Source organism: Hemiscyllium ocellatum, chromosome 32 (assembly GCF_020745735.1).
Source record: "Hemiscyllium ocellatum isolate sHemOce1 chromosome 32, sHemOce1.pat.X.cur, whole genome shotgun sequence".
In the NCBI taxonomy this organism is placed as follows: Eukaryota; Metazoa; Chordata; class Chondrichthyes; order Orectolobiformes; family Hemiscylliidae; genus Hemiscyllium; species Hemiscyllium ocellatum.
The window spans coordinates 38,331,927-38,353,547 of NC_083432.1; the positions used below are offsets into that span (position 1 = coordinate 38,331,927).

Here is a 21,621-nt window from a genome sequence, read left to right on the forward strand (position 1 = left end):
TGTTTCATGAATGAAATTCCAGAGGAAGTGGTGAATGCAAGTACAATTAAAATGTTTAAAAGACATTCAGATCAGTACATGAACAATAAATGTTTGGAGGGATATGGGCTAAGCGCAGGCAGGTGGGACTAGTTTAGTTTGGGATTATGTTCGGTGTGGACAGGTTGGACCGAAAGGTCTGTTTCCGTGCTGTATGTCTATAACCTCAGCGTTGGGGATTTCCTGCTTCCCAGTATTGCAAATAGATCTGAGACAATGGATGTTTCAAGTTGCTTCATGCAATGCCATTACATTGCTAAAGTCTTACACCCATAAGAAATTGTTGTAATAACCACGTTGTACATCTAATGTTCTTCCCAAAATTCTTTTCCAGAGACTTTTTAATGAGGTCAATTGTAACTCTTATATTCTTCAGATTTTGTTAGCAGCTTATTAAAAAAAGGGGTATTCCCAAGTGTTATTTGTTCAGAGGTATTTCAAGAATCAAGAGTCAGATTCTTAGGCATGTGATCCATTTCCCATCACTTATCACTTCGAGTTATTAGTTTTCAGTGTTACCTATGAATTGACATTATAAGCAAAGGCTCACAAGGACTTGCTATTTTCAAATGATCTCATTCAAAAGTTTCAACAACAGTTTTCTGAAGTGGGTAACATTAGTTATGTAGAGTTTCAGTCTTGGCCTGGATTAGCCCTAACCTGAGCTAACAACTATCCTATTCAGTGGTATGCAGGAACCTTTGTAGAATTCCTCCTGTCAGTACAATCTCTGAAAAATGACTAAGATGAGAGCTACTTTATGCAAACAAGATCTACTGATTCAATTTACTCATTAACAGCTTAGAGCGTGTCGTCAAGATGTTATATGGTATGATAATAGTGTGAAAGATTTGGAAACAGTCCATCAGATAATAGTTATCTCAGTGTAAGGCTTGGTCTAGGTAGACAGAAAGGGTCCACCTAGCTTTACAGAAACATCCTTTCATTGTGGGATGTTTCTCATGATTATAATATACTTTTATATAGGTTTATATTACAGCTACTTTCTTCTGACATGCTTAGATGGAGATGGAGAATGGACCCGATGTTGTTTGCAAAGATATTTTTTCCCTTTTGAAGGTGGGGATCCCATGAACTTTAATAAACTCAAATATCACAGTAACAATACAGTCTTCTGCAGTGACATCATGTTGTTTCCCCTGTGATTAACATACAATAGCACTGGGAATAAACTGGATACAGTTGAAGTGGAACCCTTTCACAAATAGAAGGGTTTAACTTACAATGGAACTGGAGTAACTGAGCTCTTGACACCCTGGAGGCTGTCGTTAGCATCATAGACACATTACAGGTGCTTTTGAAGTGACATCCTGAAGGAATAAAATCTGTAGCTTGAACATACAAGGACTGGAGACAGGTGAGTGCAGACTGTTAACATTTATTGTCTATACACTGCATACATAAGCTTGGGAAAGCATGACCTTGTGAGTGCTTTCTTCATCATTGGTAGCTTTTGTTAACCCTTGACTCCACAGTCCAGAATGGACCGGGGTCAACAGAGTCATCCCCTAGCAATTGTTTGAGGTCTGAACCACTTTAGCGTCCTCATTAACAGGCTGCTGGTAAGTGGGCAGCTCCCACTTGGGTAGGGATAAGACAGCAGCCATCTCCAGCACTGGACCCAGCTTGGGTCCAAAATCATCTCGACGTGGGAGATTTGGAGTAATCTCCAACTCAACTCAATTGCGGTGAGATGCGGTTCTTTTTGGTGGGGGGAGGAGGAGCCTGGCTGGGAGTGAGGACATGTCCAGTCACAACACTGCTGCCCCTCCTGATTGTACTAGAAAAAGGAATTTGTAAGTTTCCCCAGGTCATTTGTGAGCATCTCTAACAAAGCTTTGATGTAATGTCAGTTTAGGTAACTCAGTGTCTGGGAAAACTAGGCAGAGCTCAGCATGTGCTAAAGCCCTTTTGCAATGCAATCAGGATCCTACAACTAGCAGTAAATCTATAGTTATGTACCTAGGCACCCTCTTGCCTCTATTGAGGGGAATGGTGTCTCACCCATTCCCAGAACTGTCTGTAAGATTGCATCAGCCTAGAACCTTGAGAGTCAATGACTCAGCCAGAGTTCATCTCCTCAATTTTTATTTCAGGCCAGAAATATCCTCATTGCCCACCAGCTAATGGTAATACTGAGCAAGTTACATCCCAGAATGAAAGCTGGCTGATAGATCACATGTTTCACTTGATGCAGTTGGTTACCATGCTGGTACATCACTGAAACATTTCACATGATGCTGAGGTTGATATTCCTTAGCCACAGAATATAAGGTTATTACACAGAAAAGCAACAGACAAAGCCAGAGCTAAATTTAAGACAGTTAGAAAAATGTTAGCACAAATAGCAAAACAAAATTTCAACCTGTTCCCCAACATTACTACAATCACTCAGAGAAATTTCATGCCAATCTCAACTTTTTAAGATTTTAGTTAAGTGGTTCCTCCCGGTTTCTTTCTCTTTGACTGTGGAGACAGTTTTATGATTCCTTTCCAAGTCAGCTGTCATGAACCATTCACATTTCTAATGGCCGAAATTCTTTTGATGCTAATAATTTGAAGCTTTCTATTCAAATCTTCTGGCTTGGAGACTCCACAAAACTAAAACACTTCAGCTGTGATGACTGGTTTCCCCTGAACTAAAACATGATTCTCCTACTGGGAGAAACCGTCCTGCCTTCAGAACTGAACTCGTGGTTCTTCTGAACTGAGGCCTTGAAACTTCGAATTCTGTAGTCAAAATAAGACTTAGTGACTTTTTTGGTCTTATAAACTGCACAATGTAAACACTCTGTCCAGGGTATAACTTTGCTCGCTGAACTGTAGGTTTGATATCCAGACAAACCTACAGCTCAGTGAGCAACACTACACCCCAAACCTCAACCTGAGCTACAAACCTTCACAAACCTTGCAACACTCTGTCCATTAACACTACAAGGGATCTCTGAGATGGGTGACTGTAGTCACATGGGTTCTTGGAATCTTTGCACAAAAATCATTTTCCAAATGACTTTCTGACCTGTTTTATTTTAATATACCTTCACGGAACTCACCCACATTCACTTGTGGGGCAGCACGGTGGCTCAGTAGTTAGTACTGCTGCATCACAGTGCCAGGGTCCCAGGTTTGATTCCAGCCTCAGGTGACTGTCTATGTGGAACTTGCACGTTCTCCCCATGCTCTCCTTTGGGTGCTCCAGTTTCCTCCCACAGTCCAAAGATGTGTAGGTTAGATGGTTTGGCCATGCTAAATTGCCCATAATGTCCAAGGATGTACGGGCTAGGTGGATTGGCCATGGGTAATGCAGGGTTACAGGGATAGAATAGGAAGGGTACGTCTGGGCGGGATGCTCTTCAGAAGGTCTGTGTGGATTTGATGGGCCGAATAGTCTGCTTCCACACTGTAGGCATTCTACAATTTCTCTCTATTTTAAAGTCTAAATACCAAAATATTCTTGTATATGTGTACCTTTCGCTGCAGTATCTAATTCTTGATCAAACAATATCGTGGCTATGAGTCAAACTCATCTCTAGCCACTTCAAGTAGCATCAAAGTAATCAGATTTCTTCTCAGAACTGAGTCTAATCATTCAAAGACATTCATGACACACAAGATGAGGCAAAACAGGAATTCTACTTTCTCTTCCCAAATCTCTTCATTTATAAGTAAGAATCCTTGTTGAGAATTAGATCTTTCACTGAATCCAGTAACAGTTATTACAGACTGACTAAATAGTTCAAAGTATGTATCATGAAGCAAGTGAACCACACACATCCTCTGGAATAGATTTTGGGTTGATGCCATTTTGGCAATATTTGCAAAGTAATATAAGTAACAGAGAAAGGTTACATTAAACCCAGAAATGCTATGAAGTTTGCAGCATTATACTAGAATTTTAGTATCACATTCAGGTCACTGTAATCATAAAAATATTCATTGTGAAAGTATTAATGCAAGACCATAATATTTAGCTGTGTTTTTTTTTGCTAATAGTCAAATCTCCACTTTCCTGAAGTTGTCTCTCTTTATCAGGTATGAATGACCTATTGTCTTGCCAAAATAACCTCTTCTTAAAAAGTGATGGTACCTGGATATTCATATGTAGATTGTCACCAAATTATAGTTTTAGTGACCCATTAATCTAGCCTTAGATAAAAGAAGCATCAGACCAGATTTGTTGTCATGTTTAAAGGCTACAATTTAATTTGTTTATCATATAGTAACTTATGGCCATGAAGAGGTAGTTGGTGAATTGTGAATTGCTACAGTCGATGGGTGATACTGACTGCTTCTCTTCATAAAAATGGCAGCTCACTCCCAACTTTCCTATTAGTTTCATAAAATACCTGCTTTGGTGCATTAATCACATTTTAGCAGATCACAGAAAGTTAAAACTGGTACTTAATAACATAAATATCTTTTAGCAAAGAGATTTATGTCTTCCAATGCCACACAACCTTTCACACAACAGCATGAGAATAAGAACAGTGTGGATTCTCAATCTTAATGGTTGTTAAAGGTTTCCAAAGCTATTTTTGAAACTTTTTAAAATAATTTTTCCTTTGTTTTCTTTCTTTCCCTCATCCACTTTTTCTATTCTTCTCTTTATTTCTCGCTGCACCTAATTTGACTAATTACACTTTCCTCCTTCATCATCCACCTTGTTCTTCCACGGTCTTTAAATCTGGCTTTGTGTGTGGGAAGTCATGTCTCACAAACTTGATTGAGCTTTTTGAAGAAGTAACACAGAGGATTGATGAGGGCATAGCAGTGGACGTGATCTACATGGACTTCAGTAAGGCATTTGACAAGGTTCCCCATGGGACACTGATTAGCAAGGTTAGATCTCATGGAATACAGGGAGAAATAGCCATTTGGATACAGAACTGGCTCAAAGGTAGAAGACAGAGGGTGGCGGGGGAAGGTTGTTTTCAGACTGGAGGCCTATGACTAGTGGAGTGCCACAGGGATTGGTGCTGGGTCCACTACTTTTCATCATTTAGCTACAAGATTGGATGTGAGTATAGAAGGTATAGTTAGTATGTTTGCAGACGACACTAAAATTGGAGGTGTAGTGGACAGTGAAGAAGGTTACCTCAGATTACAATAGGATCTTGATCAGATGGGTCAATGGGCTTGATGGAGTTTAATTTGGATAAATGCAAGGTGCTGCATTTTCGAAAGCAAATCTTAGCAGGACTTATACACTTAATGGTAAAGTCCTAGGGAATGTTGGGGTGCAAGTTCATAGCACGTTGAAAGTAGAGTCACAGGTAGATATGATAGTGAAGAAGGCGTTTGGTATGCTTTCCTTTATTGGTTAGAGTGTTGAGTACTGGAGTTGGGAGGTCATGTTGTGGCTGTACAGGACATTGGTTAGGCCACTGTTGGAATATTGCATGCAATTCTGGGCTCCTTCCTATCAGAAAGATGTTGTGAAACTTGAAAGGGTTCAGAAAAGATTTACAAGGATGTTGCCAAGGTTGGAGGATTTGAGCTCTTGTGAGAGGTTGAATAGGCTGGGGCTGTTTTCCTTGGAGTGTCAGAGGTTGAGGGGTGACCTTATAGAAGATTATAAAATCATGAAGGGCATGGATAGGATAAATAGACAAAGTCACTCCCCTGGGGTGGGAGAGTCCAGAACTAGAGGGCATAGGTTAGGGTGAGAGGGGAAAGATATAAAAAAGACCTAAGGGGCAACGTTTTCATGCAGAGGGTGGTACATGTATGGAATGAGCTGCCAGAGGCAGTGGTGGAGGCTGGTACAATTGCAATATTTAAAAGGCATTTGGATGTGTACATGAATAGGAAGGGTTTGGAGAATATGGGCCAGGTGCTGGCAGATGGGACTAGATTGGATTAGGATATCTGGTTGGCCTGGACGAAGGGTCTGTTTCTATGCCGTACGTCTCTATGACTCTATGACCAGTTAAGGAGTTGCATGATTGACCCTGTCAATTACCAAGGACCGAGACACCTCATTGGCTTTGACCACTTCATTATCAGTTTGTATGTCGAACAGCGATAGTATAAAAGTAATGGTATCTCCTTATAATCCAGAGGCCTGGAAAAATGCTCAAGAAACATGAGTTTGAATCCCAAAACGGCAATTGGGAAATATTAAGTTCACTTCATTAATCATTCTGGAAATGAAATGCTCGTGTCTTTAATAATGATTATGGATCTACAGTGTTGTCTTAAAACCTGTCTGGTTCAAGGTAGGTGCCATTCAGAGGCAGAAATCTGCCATTCGTATCTAGCCTGGCCTACATATGACTCCAAATCCACAAGAATATCTTACTACCTTCGAAAATGGTGTAGCCATTCAGTATCAAACTGCTATGGAGAAAGACACTATCAGTTCACCTACATCACTGCAGCATTCAAGACAGCAACCTTCACATCCTGAAGAATAAATTAAAAGGAATCTTACTGATAGAACAGCAAAAGATAAAAACCAACAAACAAAGCATATCCCATGATGCCTCACTCCACAGATTTCTAAACAATCAGTTCCCTTATATCTGATCGGCATGGACGGGTTGGACCAAAAGGTCTGTTTCCATGCTGTACGTCTCTATGACTCCATGAAGTGAGGAGGATTTTATTCAGCAAGAAGGTGGCTAATCTGTAGAACTCACTGCCAAAGAGGGCCATGGAGGTCAAGTCATTGAGTGCCTTTATTAAAGGGATAGTTAGGTTCTTGATTAGTAATGGGATCAAGAATTATGAGGAGAAGGCAGGAGAATGGAGTTGAGGAACATGTCAGCAATGATTGAATGGTGGAGCAGACCCTCTGGGCTGACTGGCCTGTTTTTGCTCCTTTATCTGTCAGTCTTATTTCATTTATTGGTTGCTTTAAGTACAGACAAGCTGCTCACCACTTGTGCCACATCTTGGGCTAGTGACAGTGGCAAGATTAATTGTGATAAATAAATAATTAAGAAAGCTTGGATTTAGGAGACATTAAATCAATAAAAGCTGTGGTTCAAGGGAAAGGTACATCTTATAGTTACCAGCCGTTTATTACCAAGCACATTTAGGTTCCCTTGAACACTTGTCAGTTTTATGTTACGCATCTCAGATTTATCATGGAGATAATTTAGTGATGGGGCACTTGACTTGTAACGAGCTACTTTTCGAAGGGAAGAAATATTCTGGCCTTGTCAAGGCTGGACAGATTGGCAACACAACCCTCATTCATTAAAAGACGACATTGTGGCTTTCTCATTGTTTTCAGTCGAAAGGATTAGCATTGTTTAACTTTGGATGCAAAGTTTCCAGACTGTACCCTCCTACTTGGAGGTATTTTCTTGATAAGTGTGGTATTTATAGTTAATTATACTGATTAAGCAAAAAAAAGAAAAATGCAATTCCAAATTCTCTGGGCTTGAGCATGGCACCATTTGAGATTTATATCTTGGAAGCACTGGGAATTTCCGACAAAGCCAATTTACTTCAAGAGCAACCACTGTGCTTAGAAGCAAATAATTCGCTGCCATTACTGTTCAACATTTGCACTCCATTGGACCATGCAATAACTGCTGAAAATTGAAGGAGGGGAGGTGTTCAGGCAGTGAGTGAAAGACAGATGCATCTTAGACACCTATTCCACATATCTTTCATGCAAGGAGCTATCGTTTCAGACCTGAGAGCATTCAAACCATCATTTCTGTGGATCTGCTTCATGAGGCAGCCTGCTTACATGTTTAACTAGAACGTTATTTTTCAGATAAGGTCACACACAGGAAAAGCAGTTCCCATAGGCAAAACAAGATTAACCATTCCCAGCGTTGGATCTTTTCAAACTACCATTGATGGCATTTGTAACTTAAGTCACATCTGAGTGCATTGAGCCGTCTATATGGTGTTAGGAGTATGTTCCCGGCGAGGGTAGAGGATTGGCTGATTGGCAGAAGCCAGTGAGTGGGATAAAGGGAGTCTTTTTCAGGATGACAGCCAATGACTAGTGAAGTCCACAGGGGTCAGCATTGGGACCACAACTATTCATGCTATACAGTAACAATCTGCTTGAAGGAACCGAGAGCATTGTGCTATGTTTGCAGCAGACACATCAATAGGAGGAGGAATGGATAGTGAGGAAGTGGGGAGGCTGCTGGAGGATGTGGATAGGCTAGGAAAGTGGGCAAAGAAGTGAAAGATGAAAAATAATGTGGAGTACAGTGAGGTTGTGCACTTTGGCAAGGAGAATAGAGGCACAGACTATTTTCTAAATGGGGAAAGGCTTTAGAATAAAAAGCACAATGAAACTTAGGAGTCCTCATTCAGGATTATCGTAAGGTTAACATGTAGGTTCAGTTGGCAGTAAGGAAGGCAAATGCAATGTTAACATTCATTTCCAGAGGGCTAGAATATAAGAGCAGGGCTCTACTGTTGAGGCTGCATAAGGCTCTGGTCAGACTGCATTTGGAACATTGTGAGCAGTTTTGGGGCCCGTAAATAACGTGATCCCACTAAAATTGGCCAGGTTCATAGATAGGAGAAAGTGAGGTCTGCAGATGCTGGAGATCAGGGCTGAAAATGTATTGCTGGAAAAGCGCAGCAGGTCAGGCAGCATCCAAGGAGCAGGAGATTCGACGTTTCAGGCATAAGCCCTTCTTCAGGATTCAGCAATATATTTTCAGCTCAGGTTCATAGATACTCCATCAAAACACTCGCTGCGAGAACAAGGCTGTTTCCTGTCAACAAGTGGATATAAAAGAGACCTAAAGGGAAACTTTTTCATGCAGAGGGTGGTACGTGTATGGAATGAGCTGCCGGAGGATGTGGTGGAGGCTGGTACAATTGCAACATTTAAGAGGCATTTGGATGGGTATATGAATAGGAAGGGTTTGGAGGGATATGGGCCGGGTGCTGGCAGGTGGGACTAGATTGGGTTGGAATATCTGGTCGGTGTGGACAGGTGGGACTGAAGGGTCTGTTTCCATGCTGTACATCTCTATGACTCTATGATTCTAAATAATAGAGTATTCCCTGACACCGCACTGTCAAATGAAATCAATGCCACTGACATCGACATGTACCAGGACCAGAAGCTGGCACAGACTCCGTCTATGTGCATAGGTGTGGTGTTAGTGATTGTCAAGCTACCCTCGCTGCTCTCAGTGACCCACTGACCCACTACATTCAGCACCACGACCCCCCACAAACACAATCTCCACACTCAGTGCCCTACTCTCCTGTTCAACACCTGGCCACTATGCAGCTTGCTACCTCCTTCATCATTATGCTGTTTATCCTTCACTGCCTCTCTCAGACATGTCTAAGCAAAACTAATGTCATTTACAAAATCCCGTGCAAGGACTGTAACAAACACTACATTGGACAAATAGGCAGAAAACTAGCCACCAGGATACATGAACATCAACTAGCCACAAAAAGACATGACCCTCTCTTACTGGTATCCTTACATATGGATGAGGAAGGACACCACTTCGACTGGGACAACACATCCATCCTAGGACAAGCCAAACAGAGACACACATGAGAATTCCTAGAAGCATTGCATTCCAACCGGAACTCTATCAACAAACACATTGAGTTAGACCCCATCTACCACCCCCTGAGAAAAGGAACTGGAAGTGACTTCACCACCGGAAATTACATCACCAACCCAAAGAAACCCAAACATATAAATAGAAAGCAGGAATTATCAGCAGTGCTTTGCCTGAGGCCCACTGAAGATGTTACCTAGTATGGTGACAAAATGTCTGGAAATGAACCTTCCACCTCAGCGAGCAAACCTACATCCAAAATCTCAACCTGAGCTACAATCCTTCTCAAAACTTGCTTATTAGTTTGATTTTAATCTAGAATAATCAAAGATTGATTCTGGCTTAGAAAACCACAATGATCCAAAAGTTTTGGGCAGTTCAAGAGACCTGACTCTAGTCAGATACAAGTATAATTTCTCCTAGAAAGGAGATTGTTCAGAACAGTTCAGGGAATACATTACCTCAGTGAATGAGTGTCATGGTTCAAACTCTGTTGTAAACGAATATTCAAAGGACAGGTTTCACAGCTTATGGGGGTGCACTGAGAGAAAGCAGTGTAGTCAAACTGACACATTTGAGAGGGAAAGAAAATTTCCCTCTTTTTTGCTTAATTGTAAACTGATGGTAGAGGATGGGATTTTGTTTTTCCATGTGTTTTGAGGTCTTTCAAACTGTGTTGTATGTAGATGGCTCTGTTTGGTTTTTTTCATCCAGTTCTAACATCAACTGGAACTATAACAGTCTGCTACGAAGCGATGGGCTTGTCAGATTACAGTGGTCTATCGTCAATGTCTCACCTGACAAAAAATACTGAAGCTACAGTATTTGACAATCAGACACTTCACAATTTGAACAATTCTTGATTAAGTTCCACAAAAACAGAGGAACAGAGCCATCAGATAAAAGCAGAGACAGTATTTAATGATTCCCAAACCACAGAGTGTGCAGCACAGTTTCATAATGAATGCATCCTGAACTGGAAAATTACGGCCAGGAGCTAAACTCAGGGACCCTGTAAAGAGTGAATTCTCAGCCCTGGCATAGGGAATCCAGCACGGTAGAGGAAATATGTTTTTCCCCTGGTTGTGCAAGTTATTCAGTGGGACCATTGGTGGTGAACACCTTGTCTCCCTAGCCGCTTCCATGGGCAGGAAGATGGGGCACTTGGATTTGCAACCATCTGGGGCAGGAGGTCCTAGAGGAGGGAGAGCAGCCCCCATCTTTCGGAGGGAGAAGTCAGAGAGCTTGTGTGGCAAGCATGTCCCTGCGTGAAAATAATCGGGTGATCCAATCAAACCGGTATCCCACTCGGATAGGGAATCAAACCTGGGATCTCCACGACTACACAGCTGAACTTTTGCCAACTCAGCTGTCTGGGGAAACCCCGTGTTATTGCTTCAGTTTTAAAGTGATGAAACAGTGTATTCTACGACATGGAACAAGGTTAATCATGCTCCTAAATATTTTTACTTGCAGATGGATCCAGTCCAAAAGGCGGTAATAAATCACACGTTTGGCGTCACACTGCCACCTAAAAAGAAGCAAGTAATCTCTTGCAATGTCTGCCATCTGAGATTCAACTCTGAGGTAAGGTGTCTGGTTCTGTGGGAACTGCTCAGAATGATTGCTGATGTTTGCATGGTTTACACAGCAGTTACAAAAGAACAGCAAAGTCTCAATTCCAATGCAACATGGAATGAGGTGTCCTGGAAGTTGTTCCATTTCCGTTCCTTAGGCTCCAAGTGAGCTCAGGGGTTGAGCTGAAGGATTAGTGGTCATCGTCAGTCACAGAGCTCAAAATTTTCCACGGTTTACCGAATTGGTTTTATTGTTCAGATTTCCCCTCAAATTCAATTAATATAACTCCCGACTGAAAGTTGCCAGTGGACCTGGGCGGTTGGACAGCTTTTATTCACTTACTTAAGGCTGGTAACCCGTACAACAGGAAATGAGATTTTCTCAAAAACTAAAATCTATACCAGGTTCTAGCCCAACAGGTTTATTTAAAATCACAAGCTTTCATCACTGATGAAGGAGCAGCACTCCGTAAGTTCATGATTTTAAATAAACCTGTTGGGCTAGAACCTGATGTGTGATTTCTGACTTTGCTCAGCTCAGTCCAACCCCAGCTTCTCCACATCACCTCAAAAAGTAAGCATTTTCACTCCTTTATTTTAAGCGATGGAAGTGGATTTTTAAAACTCTAATCAAAGCAACTTATTTTTGTCAGTAATACGTTACATAGTATTTTATAAAAGATTTTAGAGCTTTTAGAACATGCTATTAGTAATCTTGCATCTGAGAAACAATTTTTAAAAGCTCCCTCCCTCAAAGGAATGTAGCTGGGGAGACTGTAGCCTGGTGATAATTCACTGTGCTTCTAATCAGAGGCCAACGCTGATACTCTTGAGGACACAGGTTCCTATCCCATCACAAGTTAATAAAGATTGCATGGCTAGTCTCAGTAGTGGTCACTTTGAAAAGCTCTTTATTTGTCATAAAACTCATTAGTTCCCAAAATACTGTTTACAGAAGGGAATCTACCATCCTTTCCCAGTCTGGCCCATGTGTGTGTGTGTGACTCCAGACCCACAGCAATGTGACTCTGAATTACCCTCTGAAAGGGCCTAGGAAGTCACACACTTCAACAGCAATCAAGTGTTGACCTTTCCAGCAGCACCTACACCCCGTACGTGAATACTCTTTTTTTAAGACCTCACTAATGAATTCTGTTTGGGAACTTGGTAACGCTGTCTCATTGGGTATTTATTTAACCAGAGTAAAAGACCACAGCTAGTTAATTTGCACTCAATGCAACTTTTGTTTGAAATTCTGTAATCTTTGGTGTCGGTTTGACCAATGTGGGGGCGATTCAGTGTAGAACAAGCAGCATAACCTGTCAGAAACTCTGTCCCCGCAATGTCTGTAATCCTAACTGTGCTGCTAAATAGACCCCAGGCACACGGTGAGGTCGTGCCATTCAATGAAGCACTTCCATTCACCTCTTGTCAGACAGTGTGATATAGGGCAAATTCTGCTGATACATTCTGTAGGTAACAGCTAGTGCAAAATAAACACAGTCAGTGTTAAATATTTAACAATTTCTTGTTAATCACTGTGTGTTAAAATAGAGGCTATTTATAATAACACCATAAAGAACAGGATTTATTCCTTGTTTGAAAAAACCTGGCTTCCTCCCAAGTGGAATAAATTATTCCCTACTTAGTCCCTTAACACAAAATGCCATAAATAATGCATTAAAATAAAATGTTCTGTTGACTCAGGTTTGTACCAGGGTCCATGTCGAGGGGATAAAGCAAATTAGCAGAGGTCACAATGAGGGCATACAGATCATGCTGAAGACCAGGGCATGCTCATTCATTTTCCTTGGAAGTGTTAATAGGTAGTTCCTTTCTAAGGGATATCATCTGTTTTACAGGATTCAGCTCCCACCTCTTCTAATCTGGCCTTCTCTGAGATGTTAATTACCTGGCCACTCCTAAATGCATTGAGGTGCTCAACTGAATTGTGAGAGGTATACCCAAAGTTTTTCAACATGTGTTGGTGGCTCACCTCACCAGCTCCCCCCAAGTCCATTAGGGACACACCAGAGGGGGTCACTGATTGGTCCTGCATTTTGGAAGCAAGGCAGCTGTCACATTTAATGAGACCGTGTATGTTAATGATGATGTAACACTGACATTAACCTCCACGTTCTAGCAAGCCTGTCAAGAGGGGAGGAGTGGAAGGACTGGACTAGAGTGCTGGTGGACAGAGATGAGTATTACATACCATAGTCTGAATAAGAGCTTATTCAAACTTCTGACAGTCAGATATTAAACAGTTTTACAAGCGGCAGAGAGAATTGCAGCAAATGCAGGGTTAGGAGAGACTAGTCTGGGATAGCAGCCTCCTCAGTGCAGAACTGAACCCTCGAAGCCGAGACCTCAGGTTAGGCATCGTCCACGTGGATTGAGCAGCTCACGGTTATATCACTGCCTCTAGATCACACTGCGGTACGCACTGAAGCTGGCAGCCCTGCAGCCAGAGGAGGACACTGACACAGCCAGAGGTGGGCAGTGCCACAGCAAGAGGAGCACACTGACACAGCCAGAGGTGGGCAGTGCCACAGCAAGAGGAGCACACTGACACGGCCAGAGGTGGGACAATGACACAGCCAGAGGTGGGCACTGACACAGCCAGAGGTGGGCACTGACACAGTCAGAGGTGGGCACTGACACAACCAGAGGAGCGCACTGACACAGTCAGAGGTGGGACACTGACACGGCCAGAGGTGGGACAATGACACAGCCAGAGGTGGGCACTGACACAGCCAGAGGTGGGCACTGACACAGTCAGAGGTGGGACACTGACACAGCCAGAGGTGGGCACTGACACAGCCAGAGAGGGGGCACGGACACAGCCAGAGATGGGCACTGACACAGCCAGAGGTGGGGCACTGGCACAGCCAGAGGTGGGCACTGACATAGCCAGAGATGGGCACTGACACAGCCAGAGGTGGGGCACTGACACAGCCAGAAGTGGGCACTGACACAGCCAGAGGTGGGGCACAGATACAGCCAGAGATGGGGCACTGACACAGCCAGAGATGGGGCACTGACACAGCCAGAGGTGGGCAATGTCACAGCCAGAGAGGGGGCACGGACACAGCCAGAGGTGGGGCACTGACACAGCCAGAGGTGGGGCACTGACACAGCCAGAGGTGGGCAATGTCACAGCCAGAGGTGGGCACTGACACAGCCTGAGGAGTGCACTGATACAGCCAGAGGAGGGCACTGATACAGCCAGAGGAGGGCACTGATACAGCCAGAGGTGGGGCACTGACACAGCCAGAAGAGGGCACTGATACAACCAGAGGAGCACACATCACAGCCAGAGAATGGGCACTGACACAGCCAGAGGTGGGCACTGACACAGCCAGAGGGAAGTAGCATGAGCTCCTCCATGTTGATGCATCTTCTGAAGAGGCTTAGTTTTTTTAAAATAAACGGGGGCCTCTTTTGCGAGATGACTACTTCGGAGCCTCTTCACGCTACCACCTGAGTTACCTGCGCTTCCAGGAGGTGAGAGAAATGGCAGCCGGACCTACTATTAGCCTGCCTTTTGGGTTTTGGCATGGGAGGTATGGATTGGTTTCATTCTGTACTCTGCTACCCCCCAATACTGCGATCATGCCCCTAACAAATTCCCCCACTTTGCCCTCCGCCCCATGTTGCTCTGCAGATAGCAGCCTCGTCCTCTGGACAGTGTCCCTATTGATAGTGGTCATTGGCCTCTGATGGACCAGCAACTCCTGGCAGGGTAGGACAATGCTGAGCCAGGAAGTGATGCACCAAGAAGCCCACCGGGTGACCAATTGGATGCCTGATAGGCACAGTATCCAGTGGACTTTCTCATCAATGGGGATGGTGTTGTCTCTTTAGTACAGACCCCCACTCGTTAACTCCAAGATGGAAAATCCTGGTCACGGTTCTAGCCTGACAGAGGGTATGGAACCACCATTCAGTCTGCCAGTTATGGAGCATTGTATTTACATAAAAACATAGAACGGTAACACAGTGGTTAGCACTGCTGCCTCACAGCGCCAGAGACCCGGGTTCAATTCCCGCCTCAGCCGACTGACTGTGTGGAGTTTGCACGTTCTCCCCGTGTCTGCGTGGGTTTCCTCCGGGTGCTCCAGTTTCCTCCCACAATCACAAAAATGTGCAGGTCAGGTGAATTGGCCATGCTAAATTGCCCGTAGTGTTAGTTGAAGGGGTAGGTGTAGGGGAATGGGTCTGGGTGGGTTGTACTTCGGCAGGTCGGTGTGGACTTGTTGGGCCGAAGGGCCTGTTTCCACACTGTAAGTAATCTAACAAAAAATGGAGGCAGGAATAGGCCGTTCAGCCCTTCAAACCTGCTCCATCATTCAACATGATCACAGCTGATCATCCAACTGTTCATTCCACACAAGAACTTGCCTGGTACCTCAAAAGAAAAATCACACAAATTGGAACTTCAGGAATCTATTGGCAGAATTTACTCTCTAAGGTAGTTTATCTGCCTGCCAGAATGAATCATTGCTTCAAAATATTTGAAATTTGATTTCACCACTTTGCAGGTATGTTCACTGGAACATCATGCAGGAAACCGAGCTATTCTGCATCAATAAAATCCATCCATTCACTGCAGAGAGCTTCCAGAGTATGCGAGCTGTGTGATATAGAGGGAGGCATCTTCATAAATTTCCTGCTGATAATTCACATTTTATTACCCATGAACATTATGTTGTTTTGCATGGTGATATAACCTGCATTAAACACATGAGAAATAAGATGATGAAATTAATGGCTCATCTCCACTATGAATCTGCACACATATATGATGTTTACAAATTTGCAATGAGTTCACTGAATCACGGAGGTGTCACAGTACAGGAGGAGGCCATTCAGCCCATGGTGTCTGCATCAGCTCCTAGACCACTTTTTGCCAATGTCCTGCATTTTCCCCATACCCCTGTCCAAATTAAAAAGCCCAGCATTGCAGGTCATTGGAATAAATCAGAAAATAGAGAAACAAAAAGTTTAGAACAACAGTTTTTCCGACCCCCCCAGTCCACACCAGCACCTAGCCTCCAGGCCGCACTGGGCCTTGACTCCAGGCCGCACTGGGCCTTGACTCCAGGCCGCACTGGGCCTTGACTCCAGACCACGCTGGGCCTTGACTCCAGACCACGCTGGGTGTTGACTCCAGTCCTTGCTGGGCCTCGACTCCAGGCCGCACTGGGCCTTGACTCCAATCACGCTGGGTGTTGACTCCAGTCCATGCTGGGCCTTCACTCCAGGCTGCGATGGGCCTTGATTCCAGGCTGCGATTGGGCTTGACTCCAGGCCGCACTTGCCTTTGACTCTAGGCCGTACTGGGCCTTGACTCCAGACCATGCTGAGCTTCACCTCAAGGTTCTTGAGGCCAGGAAACCTCTCTGGAATCACCTTGGAAGTCCACACTAACTGAGGCGGTAGCATGAAGAGGCCTTTAAGTAGATATCTTGCAAAAGCGGATGGGGGGATGAGTCTGTGTGGATTACTGTTAGGAGGATTTATGTGGCCTTGAGCCGAAGGGCCTGTAGGGATGCTATAAAAAATGTATTTAAACAAACCAAGTCTCTTCAGAAGGTGCGTCATGATAGAGGAGCCCATGCTATTCACCTCTGGCTGTGGCAGTGCTCATCTGTGTCTGTGGGGCCGCTAACTGCAAAATACAGGCCGAAAGACCACCTCAAGCTGCTGAAAGACCACCATGAGCTGCTGAAAGACCACCATGAGCTGCTGAAAGACCCCCATGAACTGCTGAAAGACCCCACAAACTGCTTAACGACCACCACAAGCTGCTGAAAGACCACCTCAAGCTGCCAAAAGACACCCACGTGGGGTTGAGCGACCGCATCATCTCAGACCCTCTTCAATGCCTCAATGAAACCTGACTCCACTGTGATTCCTGAGTTAATGTAGGTCACGCTGAATTGCAGCCCTTGGCACATCATGTCACTTTATAAACTACTTGGATGAGCAGTTAGAAGTGTCGTAACAATCAGGGCCTAATGCAGGAGAGTGAGACTAGAGTAACCAGTAGCATATTTTTTACAGACTCAATGGGCCAAGAGCCTCTTCTGTACCGTGTGATCATTGTAAGGTCAGTGCTTCATTCTTTATTTTCCTCAAGACACAATGAAGGTCTGGCAGCTACTTTTCAGGAAAGAGAGTGGGTGCTGTCTGTGTTTTATTGATCCCATTCCCTCTCAAATTCTGACCCAATTTCCTTCAATCCCAGTCCCCACTGGCAAAGTAGTGGCTTCTTTTATTCCCTCATGAGGTGCTGGCCCGATTTCTTCTCAAAGCCCCAACACGCTGCTTGTAAATACATCAGATTTGATTCCCCCGTCCTTGCTTCTATCTTTGTTTCCTTTTCACAAGCCTGAATTGCCACCTCCCAGTTCCATTCTAATCTCTGCTGCAACTGTTTCACAAGTATCCTATCAAGAAGGGAAATCTGCCGTCTTTAGCTGGTCAGGCCTACATGTGACTCCAGACCCACACAGTGCAGATTTTAACTGTCCCATGCGTATTTCGCAATGAGCAATAAATGCTGGTCTTGCCAGTGACATCCAGGTCCCAGTGAAGATTTGGGAGGACAGAGAGACCATAAAGCTCAAACTAATTCATCGGTAGTTTTGCAGTTCTTGTATAAAATGCATAGAATTAGAGAAGACAATCCATAAAACATTGGGCGGAATCTTCTTCTGGGGGTGGAGGTGTGGTGTGGGTGGCGGCACATAAAAGCAGGAGAGAATTCCACAATTACATTATTCTCAGCCCACTGCACGTAGACGTATGAGTAAAAAAAAAATCAAATTTCATGGACACAAAGTTCCAAAGCCTTTCAACACAACCATGAGATCGTACACATCTGAGAGCTTTTCACCAAAGGCTTGCGTAGGATTAGGACACAACATTTAAGGATAGGTTCTGAATAAGAGGCACACTGGATTCAAAATGTCAACTCTTTCTCTACAGCTGCTGCCAGACCTGCTGAGTTTCTGCAGCGACCTCTGTTTACAACACAAGATGGCCTCTTGGATTCGGCCTATTTGTGAGCGAAGCCTGGTCTGCCTTGGTCAGGTTAGCAGATGTAAGCCAATGGGTCCAAAGTTTGGTGCAGGGATCACAGGATTGGCCCTGCATGGTTAAGAGGTATGGTCAACACGAGGTCAGGTCCAGTGACGATTAAAGCTTGGGTAGATGTGACAGGTCCTGAATAAGCACTTGGACCGTACGAAAGCTGCAAACTCACAAATGGTATGGGAATAAAACACACCCTGAGTAGGTGCTAAAACACCTCAGGAAGAACTACAATAAAAAAGAACCAGCCTATGTCCTCAGACCCAGAGGAAGAGGGATGTAGTGATTGAAACAAGGAAGCATGAGTTCTCTGAGTGGGGCTGTGAACCTGGGCCAATCAGGGAGCCCTGGCTGATATGACAGCAGGAGTGTCAGAGGTCCTGTTCACTCTGAGAGCTGGCTCTGAGGGAGCTGGATCAGTGTCAAGGACACTTCACATGTAAATAAAAGGTGACTTGGTAATGGGGTACCAGCGTCTGTGGAGTTATTTCATGAGGAGAGTTTGGCACGATAGCATGAGAGAGCTTGTTAGGCCTCGTGGAGAGAAATCCTCCGTCAAACTCGATAAAATTGACACTTAGGCAATCGTTGGAGTCGCCCCATGTTTCTGCATGTTGGATACTTCATGTGAATTTACAATTGAATGATTATGTTAACTGTGCTGAGAAATATCTATATATCTATCAACAAAGATTTATTTATTTGTATCTATTTCTCTTCATGTTTTAATTATCAGTTTTGATATATCTCTGAACTATCTTTGTTCTCAAATGTATCAACTATCCTTTTCTGCCTTTCCTGTCACAATGTCACAATCCCCCATGCAAATATGGCCTGATAGTCTGGAAGCTTTCTGTTCATACAGCCATGAGCTGCTTGGAGGAAACAGGGAGAGTGAATGAAGCAGAGAGTGCGTAGCAGTGAACCCTTGTCTCGCTGCATAATTTTGCTCAGCATCTTTCAGGGACAGTGATGCAGTGAAAATTGCTTTTATGACTCAATTCATTTTTGTCTTATTGAAGTTCCATGGTTAGACTTGCTGGATAATTTGCATTTTAATGGTGCAAATTAAATGTTGTGGAATTCTAATAAAATGTGATGCAGCAGAGTGATAAAAGAGTGAATGTGTGATGGGATAAAGAACGTCAAAAATCTGTTTCGCTGAACTGGAGTAAATTTAATGACAGTAACTGAAGTGATAATCATTGATGATTTCAATCTTTCACCAGGAAGAAAAACTGCGCTAGATCTTGACATTTGCAAGATGTGGAGCTACATAATTTTCTGCTCATTTTGTATTCCTCAATCTTCTATTTGCACAGTCAGCATCAGACAAAAAATAGAACATGTCCCCAGTGTATTTGGCTGAGCAGAGCAAGATAAATATGAAAACAAGGGAAGGGATGGTGGTGGGAGCTAAAGTCGGAAATTAGGTTGGGAGGTAGCAAGGGATTTCAAAATATAGATCAAAAATTTCTATTAATAGCTTCACAGAAAGCATGTATTAAAGCTAAGACTCCAAAACTAACATTATATCAACTAACCAAACCATAGAAAATGCACAAGATTGCCTCTTCTCTATGTGCTTCAAAGAATCTCAGGCAATATCTTTCTGTTGGGGGGAACGCAGGAAGTGCTAAAGAAAGCATGTCAGCATTATGTCAACATTCTGCCTTCTGGCAGAGTTCAGCTTTACCTTGTTACTCAGGTTCCCAATGGAACTGCGGCTGTAGCTCTTTATAAAAGCCTGTTTATTGAAGCTTTGAGTCGGGGGTTTAAATTTGTCAGAAAATGCCAATAGACCTAATGGCCGAAAACGTAAAAGGTGGGGTTGCCATTTCATACACAAATTATTTTATCAGAACAATTCAGACAAGTAATATCCACTTAAACCATTCACCAGACCATTCTGGATACAGATGAATCTGTTACACATCCCTTGCATTTACGTTTCGTGTTTAGCTTGAAGGCATTAGTTAACAGGTTAACCCTGGATTCGCAGCTCACCTAGTTCAGCAGGGATTCCAGAAATACTTATGTTCCGAACTAGAGGAAACAATAAAATATCACTGTTCCGAGAGCAGTCAGAGTCTGTTGGTATGTATGAAAGTGCATCGGTTGAGAAGAGAAGGAAATGAGTAGCACACAGAGACTCAGTTAGTTTGGTGCCAATCGGCATCTGACATGACATCCCTGTGACCCAGAGCAACACACAATGAGCAATGTAAAACTGACAATGCCAATGTAATTCAAAATAAAACTAGCCCTCAAATAAGAGTGTTCAAGTGAAATAAAGTTAAATGGGGCAATAATAAATGAGACTGCATGCATTATAAATAAGGTGACCACTGACGAGTTGACAAAGTTGTTGTGGTTCTGTTCACCGAGCTGGGAATTTGTGTTGCAGACGCTTCATCCGCTGTCTAGGTGACATCCTCAGTGCTTGAGAGCCTCCTGTGAAGAGCTTCTGTGATCTTTCCTCCGGCATTTGTAGTGGTTTGAATCTGCCGCTTCCAGTTGTCAGTTCCAACTGTCCGCTGCAGTGGTCGGTATATTGGGTCCAGGTCGATGTGCTTATTGATTGAATCTGTGGATGAGTGCCATGCCTCTAGGAATTCCCTGGCTGTACTCTGTTTGGCTTGTCCTATAATAGTAGTGTTGGCCCAGTTGAATTCATTTTGCTTGTTATCTGTGTGTGTGGCTATGAAGGATAGCTGGTCGTGTCGTTTCGTGGCTAGTTGGTGTTCATGAATGTGGATCATTAGTTGTCTTCCTGTTTGTCCTATGTAGTGTTTTGTGCAGTCCTTGCATGGGATTTTGTCCACTACATTGGTTTTGAACCTGCAGGGTATCGGGTCCTTTGTTCTGGTGAGTTGTTGTCTGAGAGTGGCTGTTGGTTTGTGTGCTGTTATGGGTCCTAGTGGTCGCAGTAGTCTGGCTGTCAGTTCGGAAATGCTCCTGATGTATGGTAGTATGGCTAGTCCTTTGGATTGCAGCATGTCCACGTTCCGTTGTCTTTCCCTTAGGCATCTGTTAATGAAATTGTGCAGGTTTCCGTTTTTGGCGAATATATTGTATAGGTGTTCTTCCTCTTTTTGCAGTTCTGATGTACTGCAGTGTGTTGTGGCCCTTTTGAACAGTGTCTTGATGCAACTTCTTTTGTGTGTGTTGGGGTGGTTGCTTTCGTAGTTCAGGACTTGGTCTGTGTGTGTGGCTTTCCTGTATACCTTTGTGGTAAATTCTCCGTTCGGTGTTCTCTGTACCATCACAACTAGGAATGGGAGCTGGGTGTCCTTTTCTTCCTCTCTAGTGAATCGGATTCCTGTGAGTGTGGTGTTGATGATCGGGTGTGTGTTCTCTATTTCTGT

At 43.6% G+C, this 21,621-nt stretch overlaps 1 protein-coding gene across 1 annotated transcript in view; it reads left to right on the top strand.

The window, feature by feature from the left end:
* znf385c (zinc finger protein 385C) overlaps nucleotides 1–21,621 on the top strand; it is a 199,382-nt gene that overhangs the window by 139,994 nt on the left and 37,767 nt on the right. Inside the window, exon 3 of the mRNA XM_060848619.1 lies at nucleotides 11,052–11,162. Within this exon, the coding sequence (XP_060704602.1) occupies nucleotides 11,052–11,162 (111 nt within the window). The remainder of the gene's footprint in view (nucleotides 1–11,051; nucleotides 11,163–21,621) is intronic.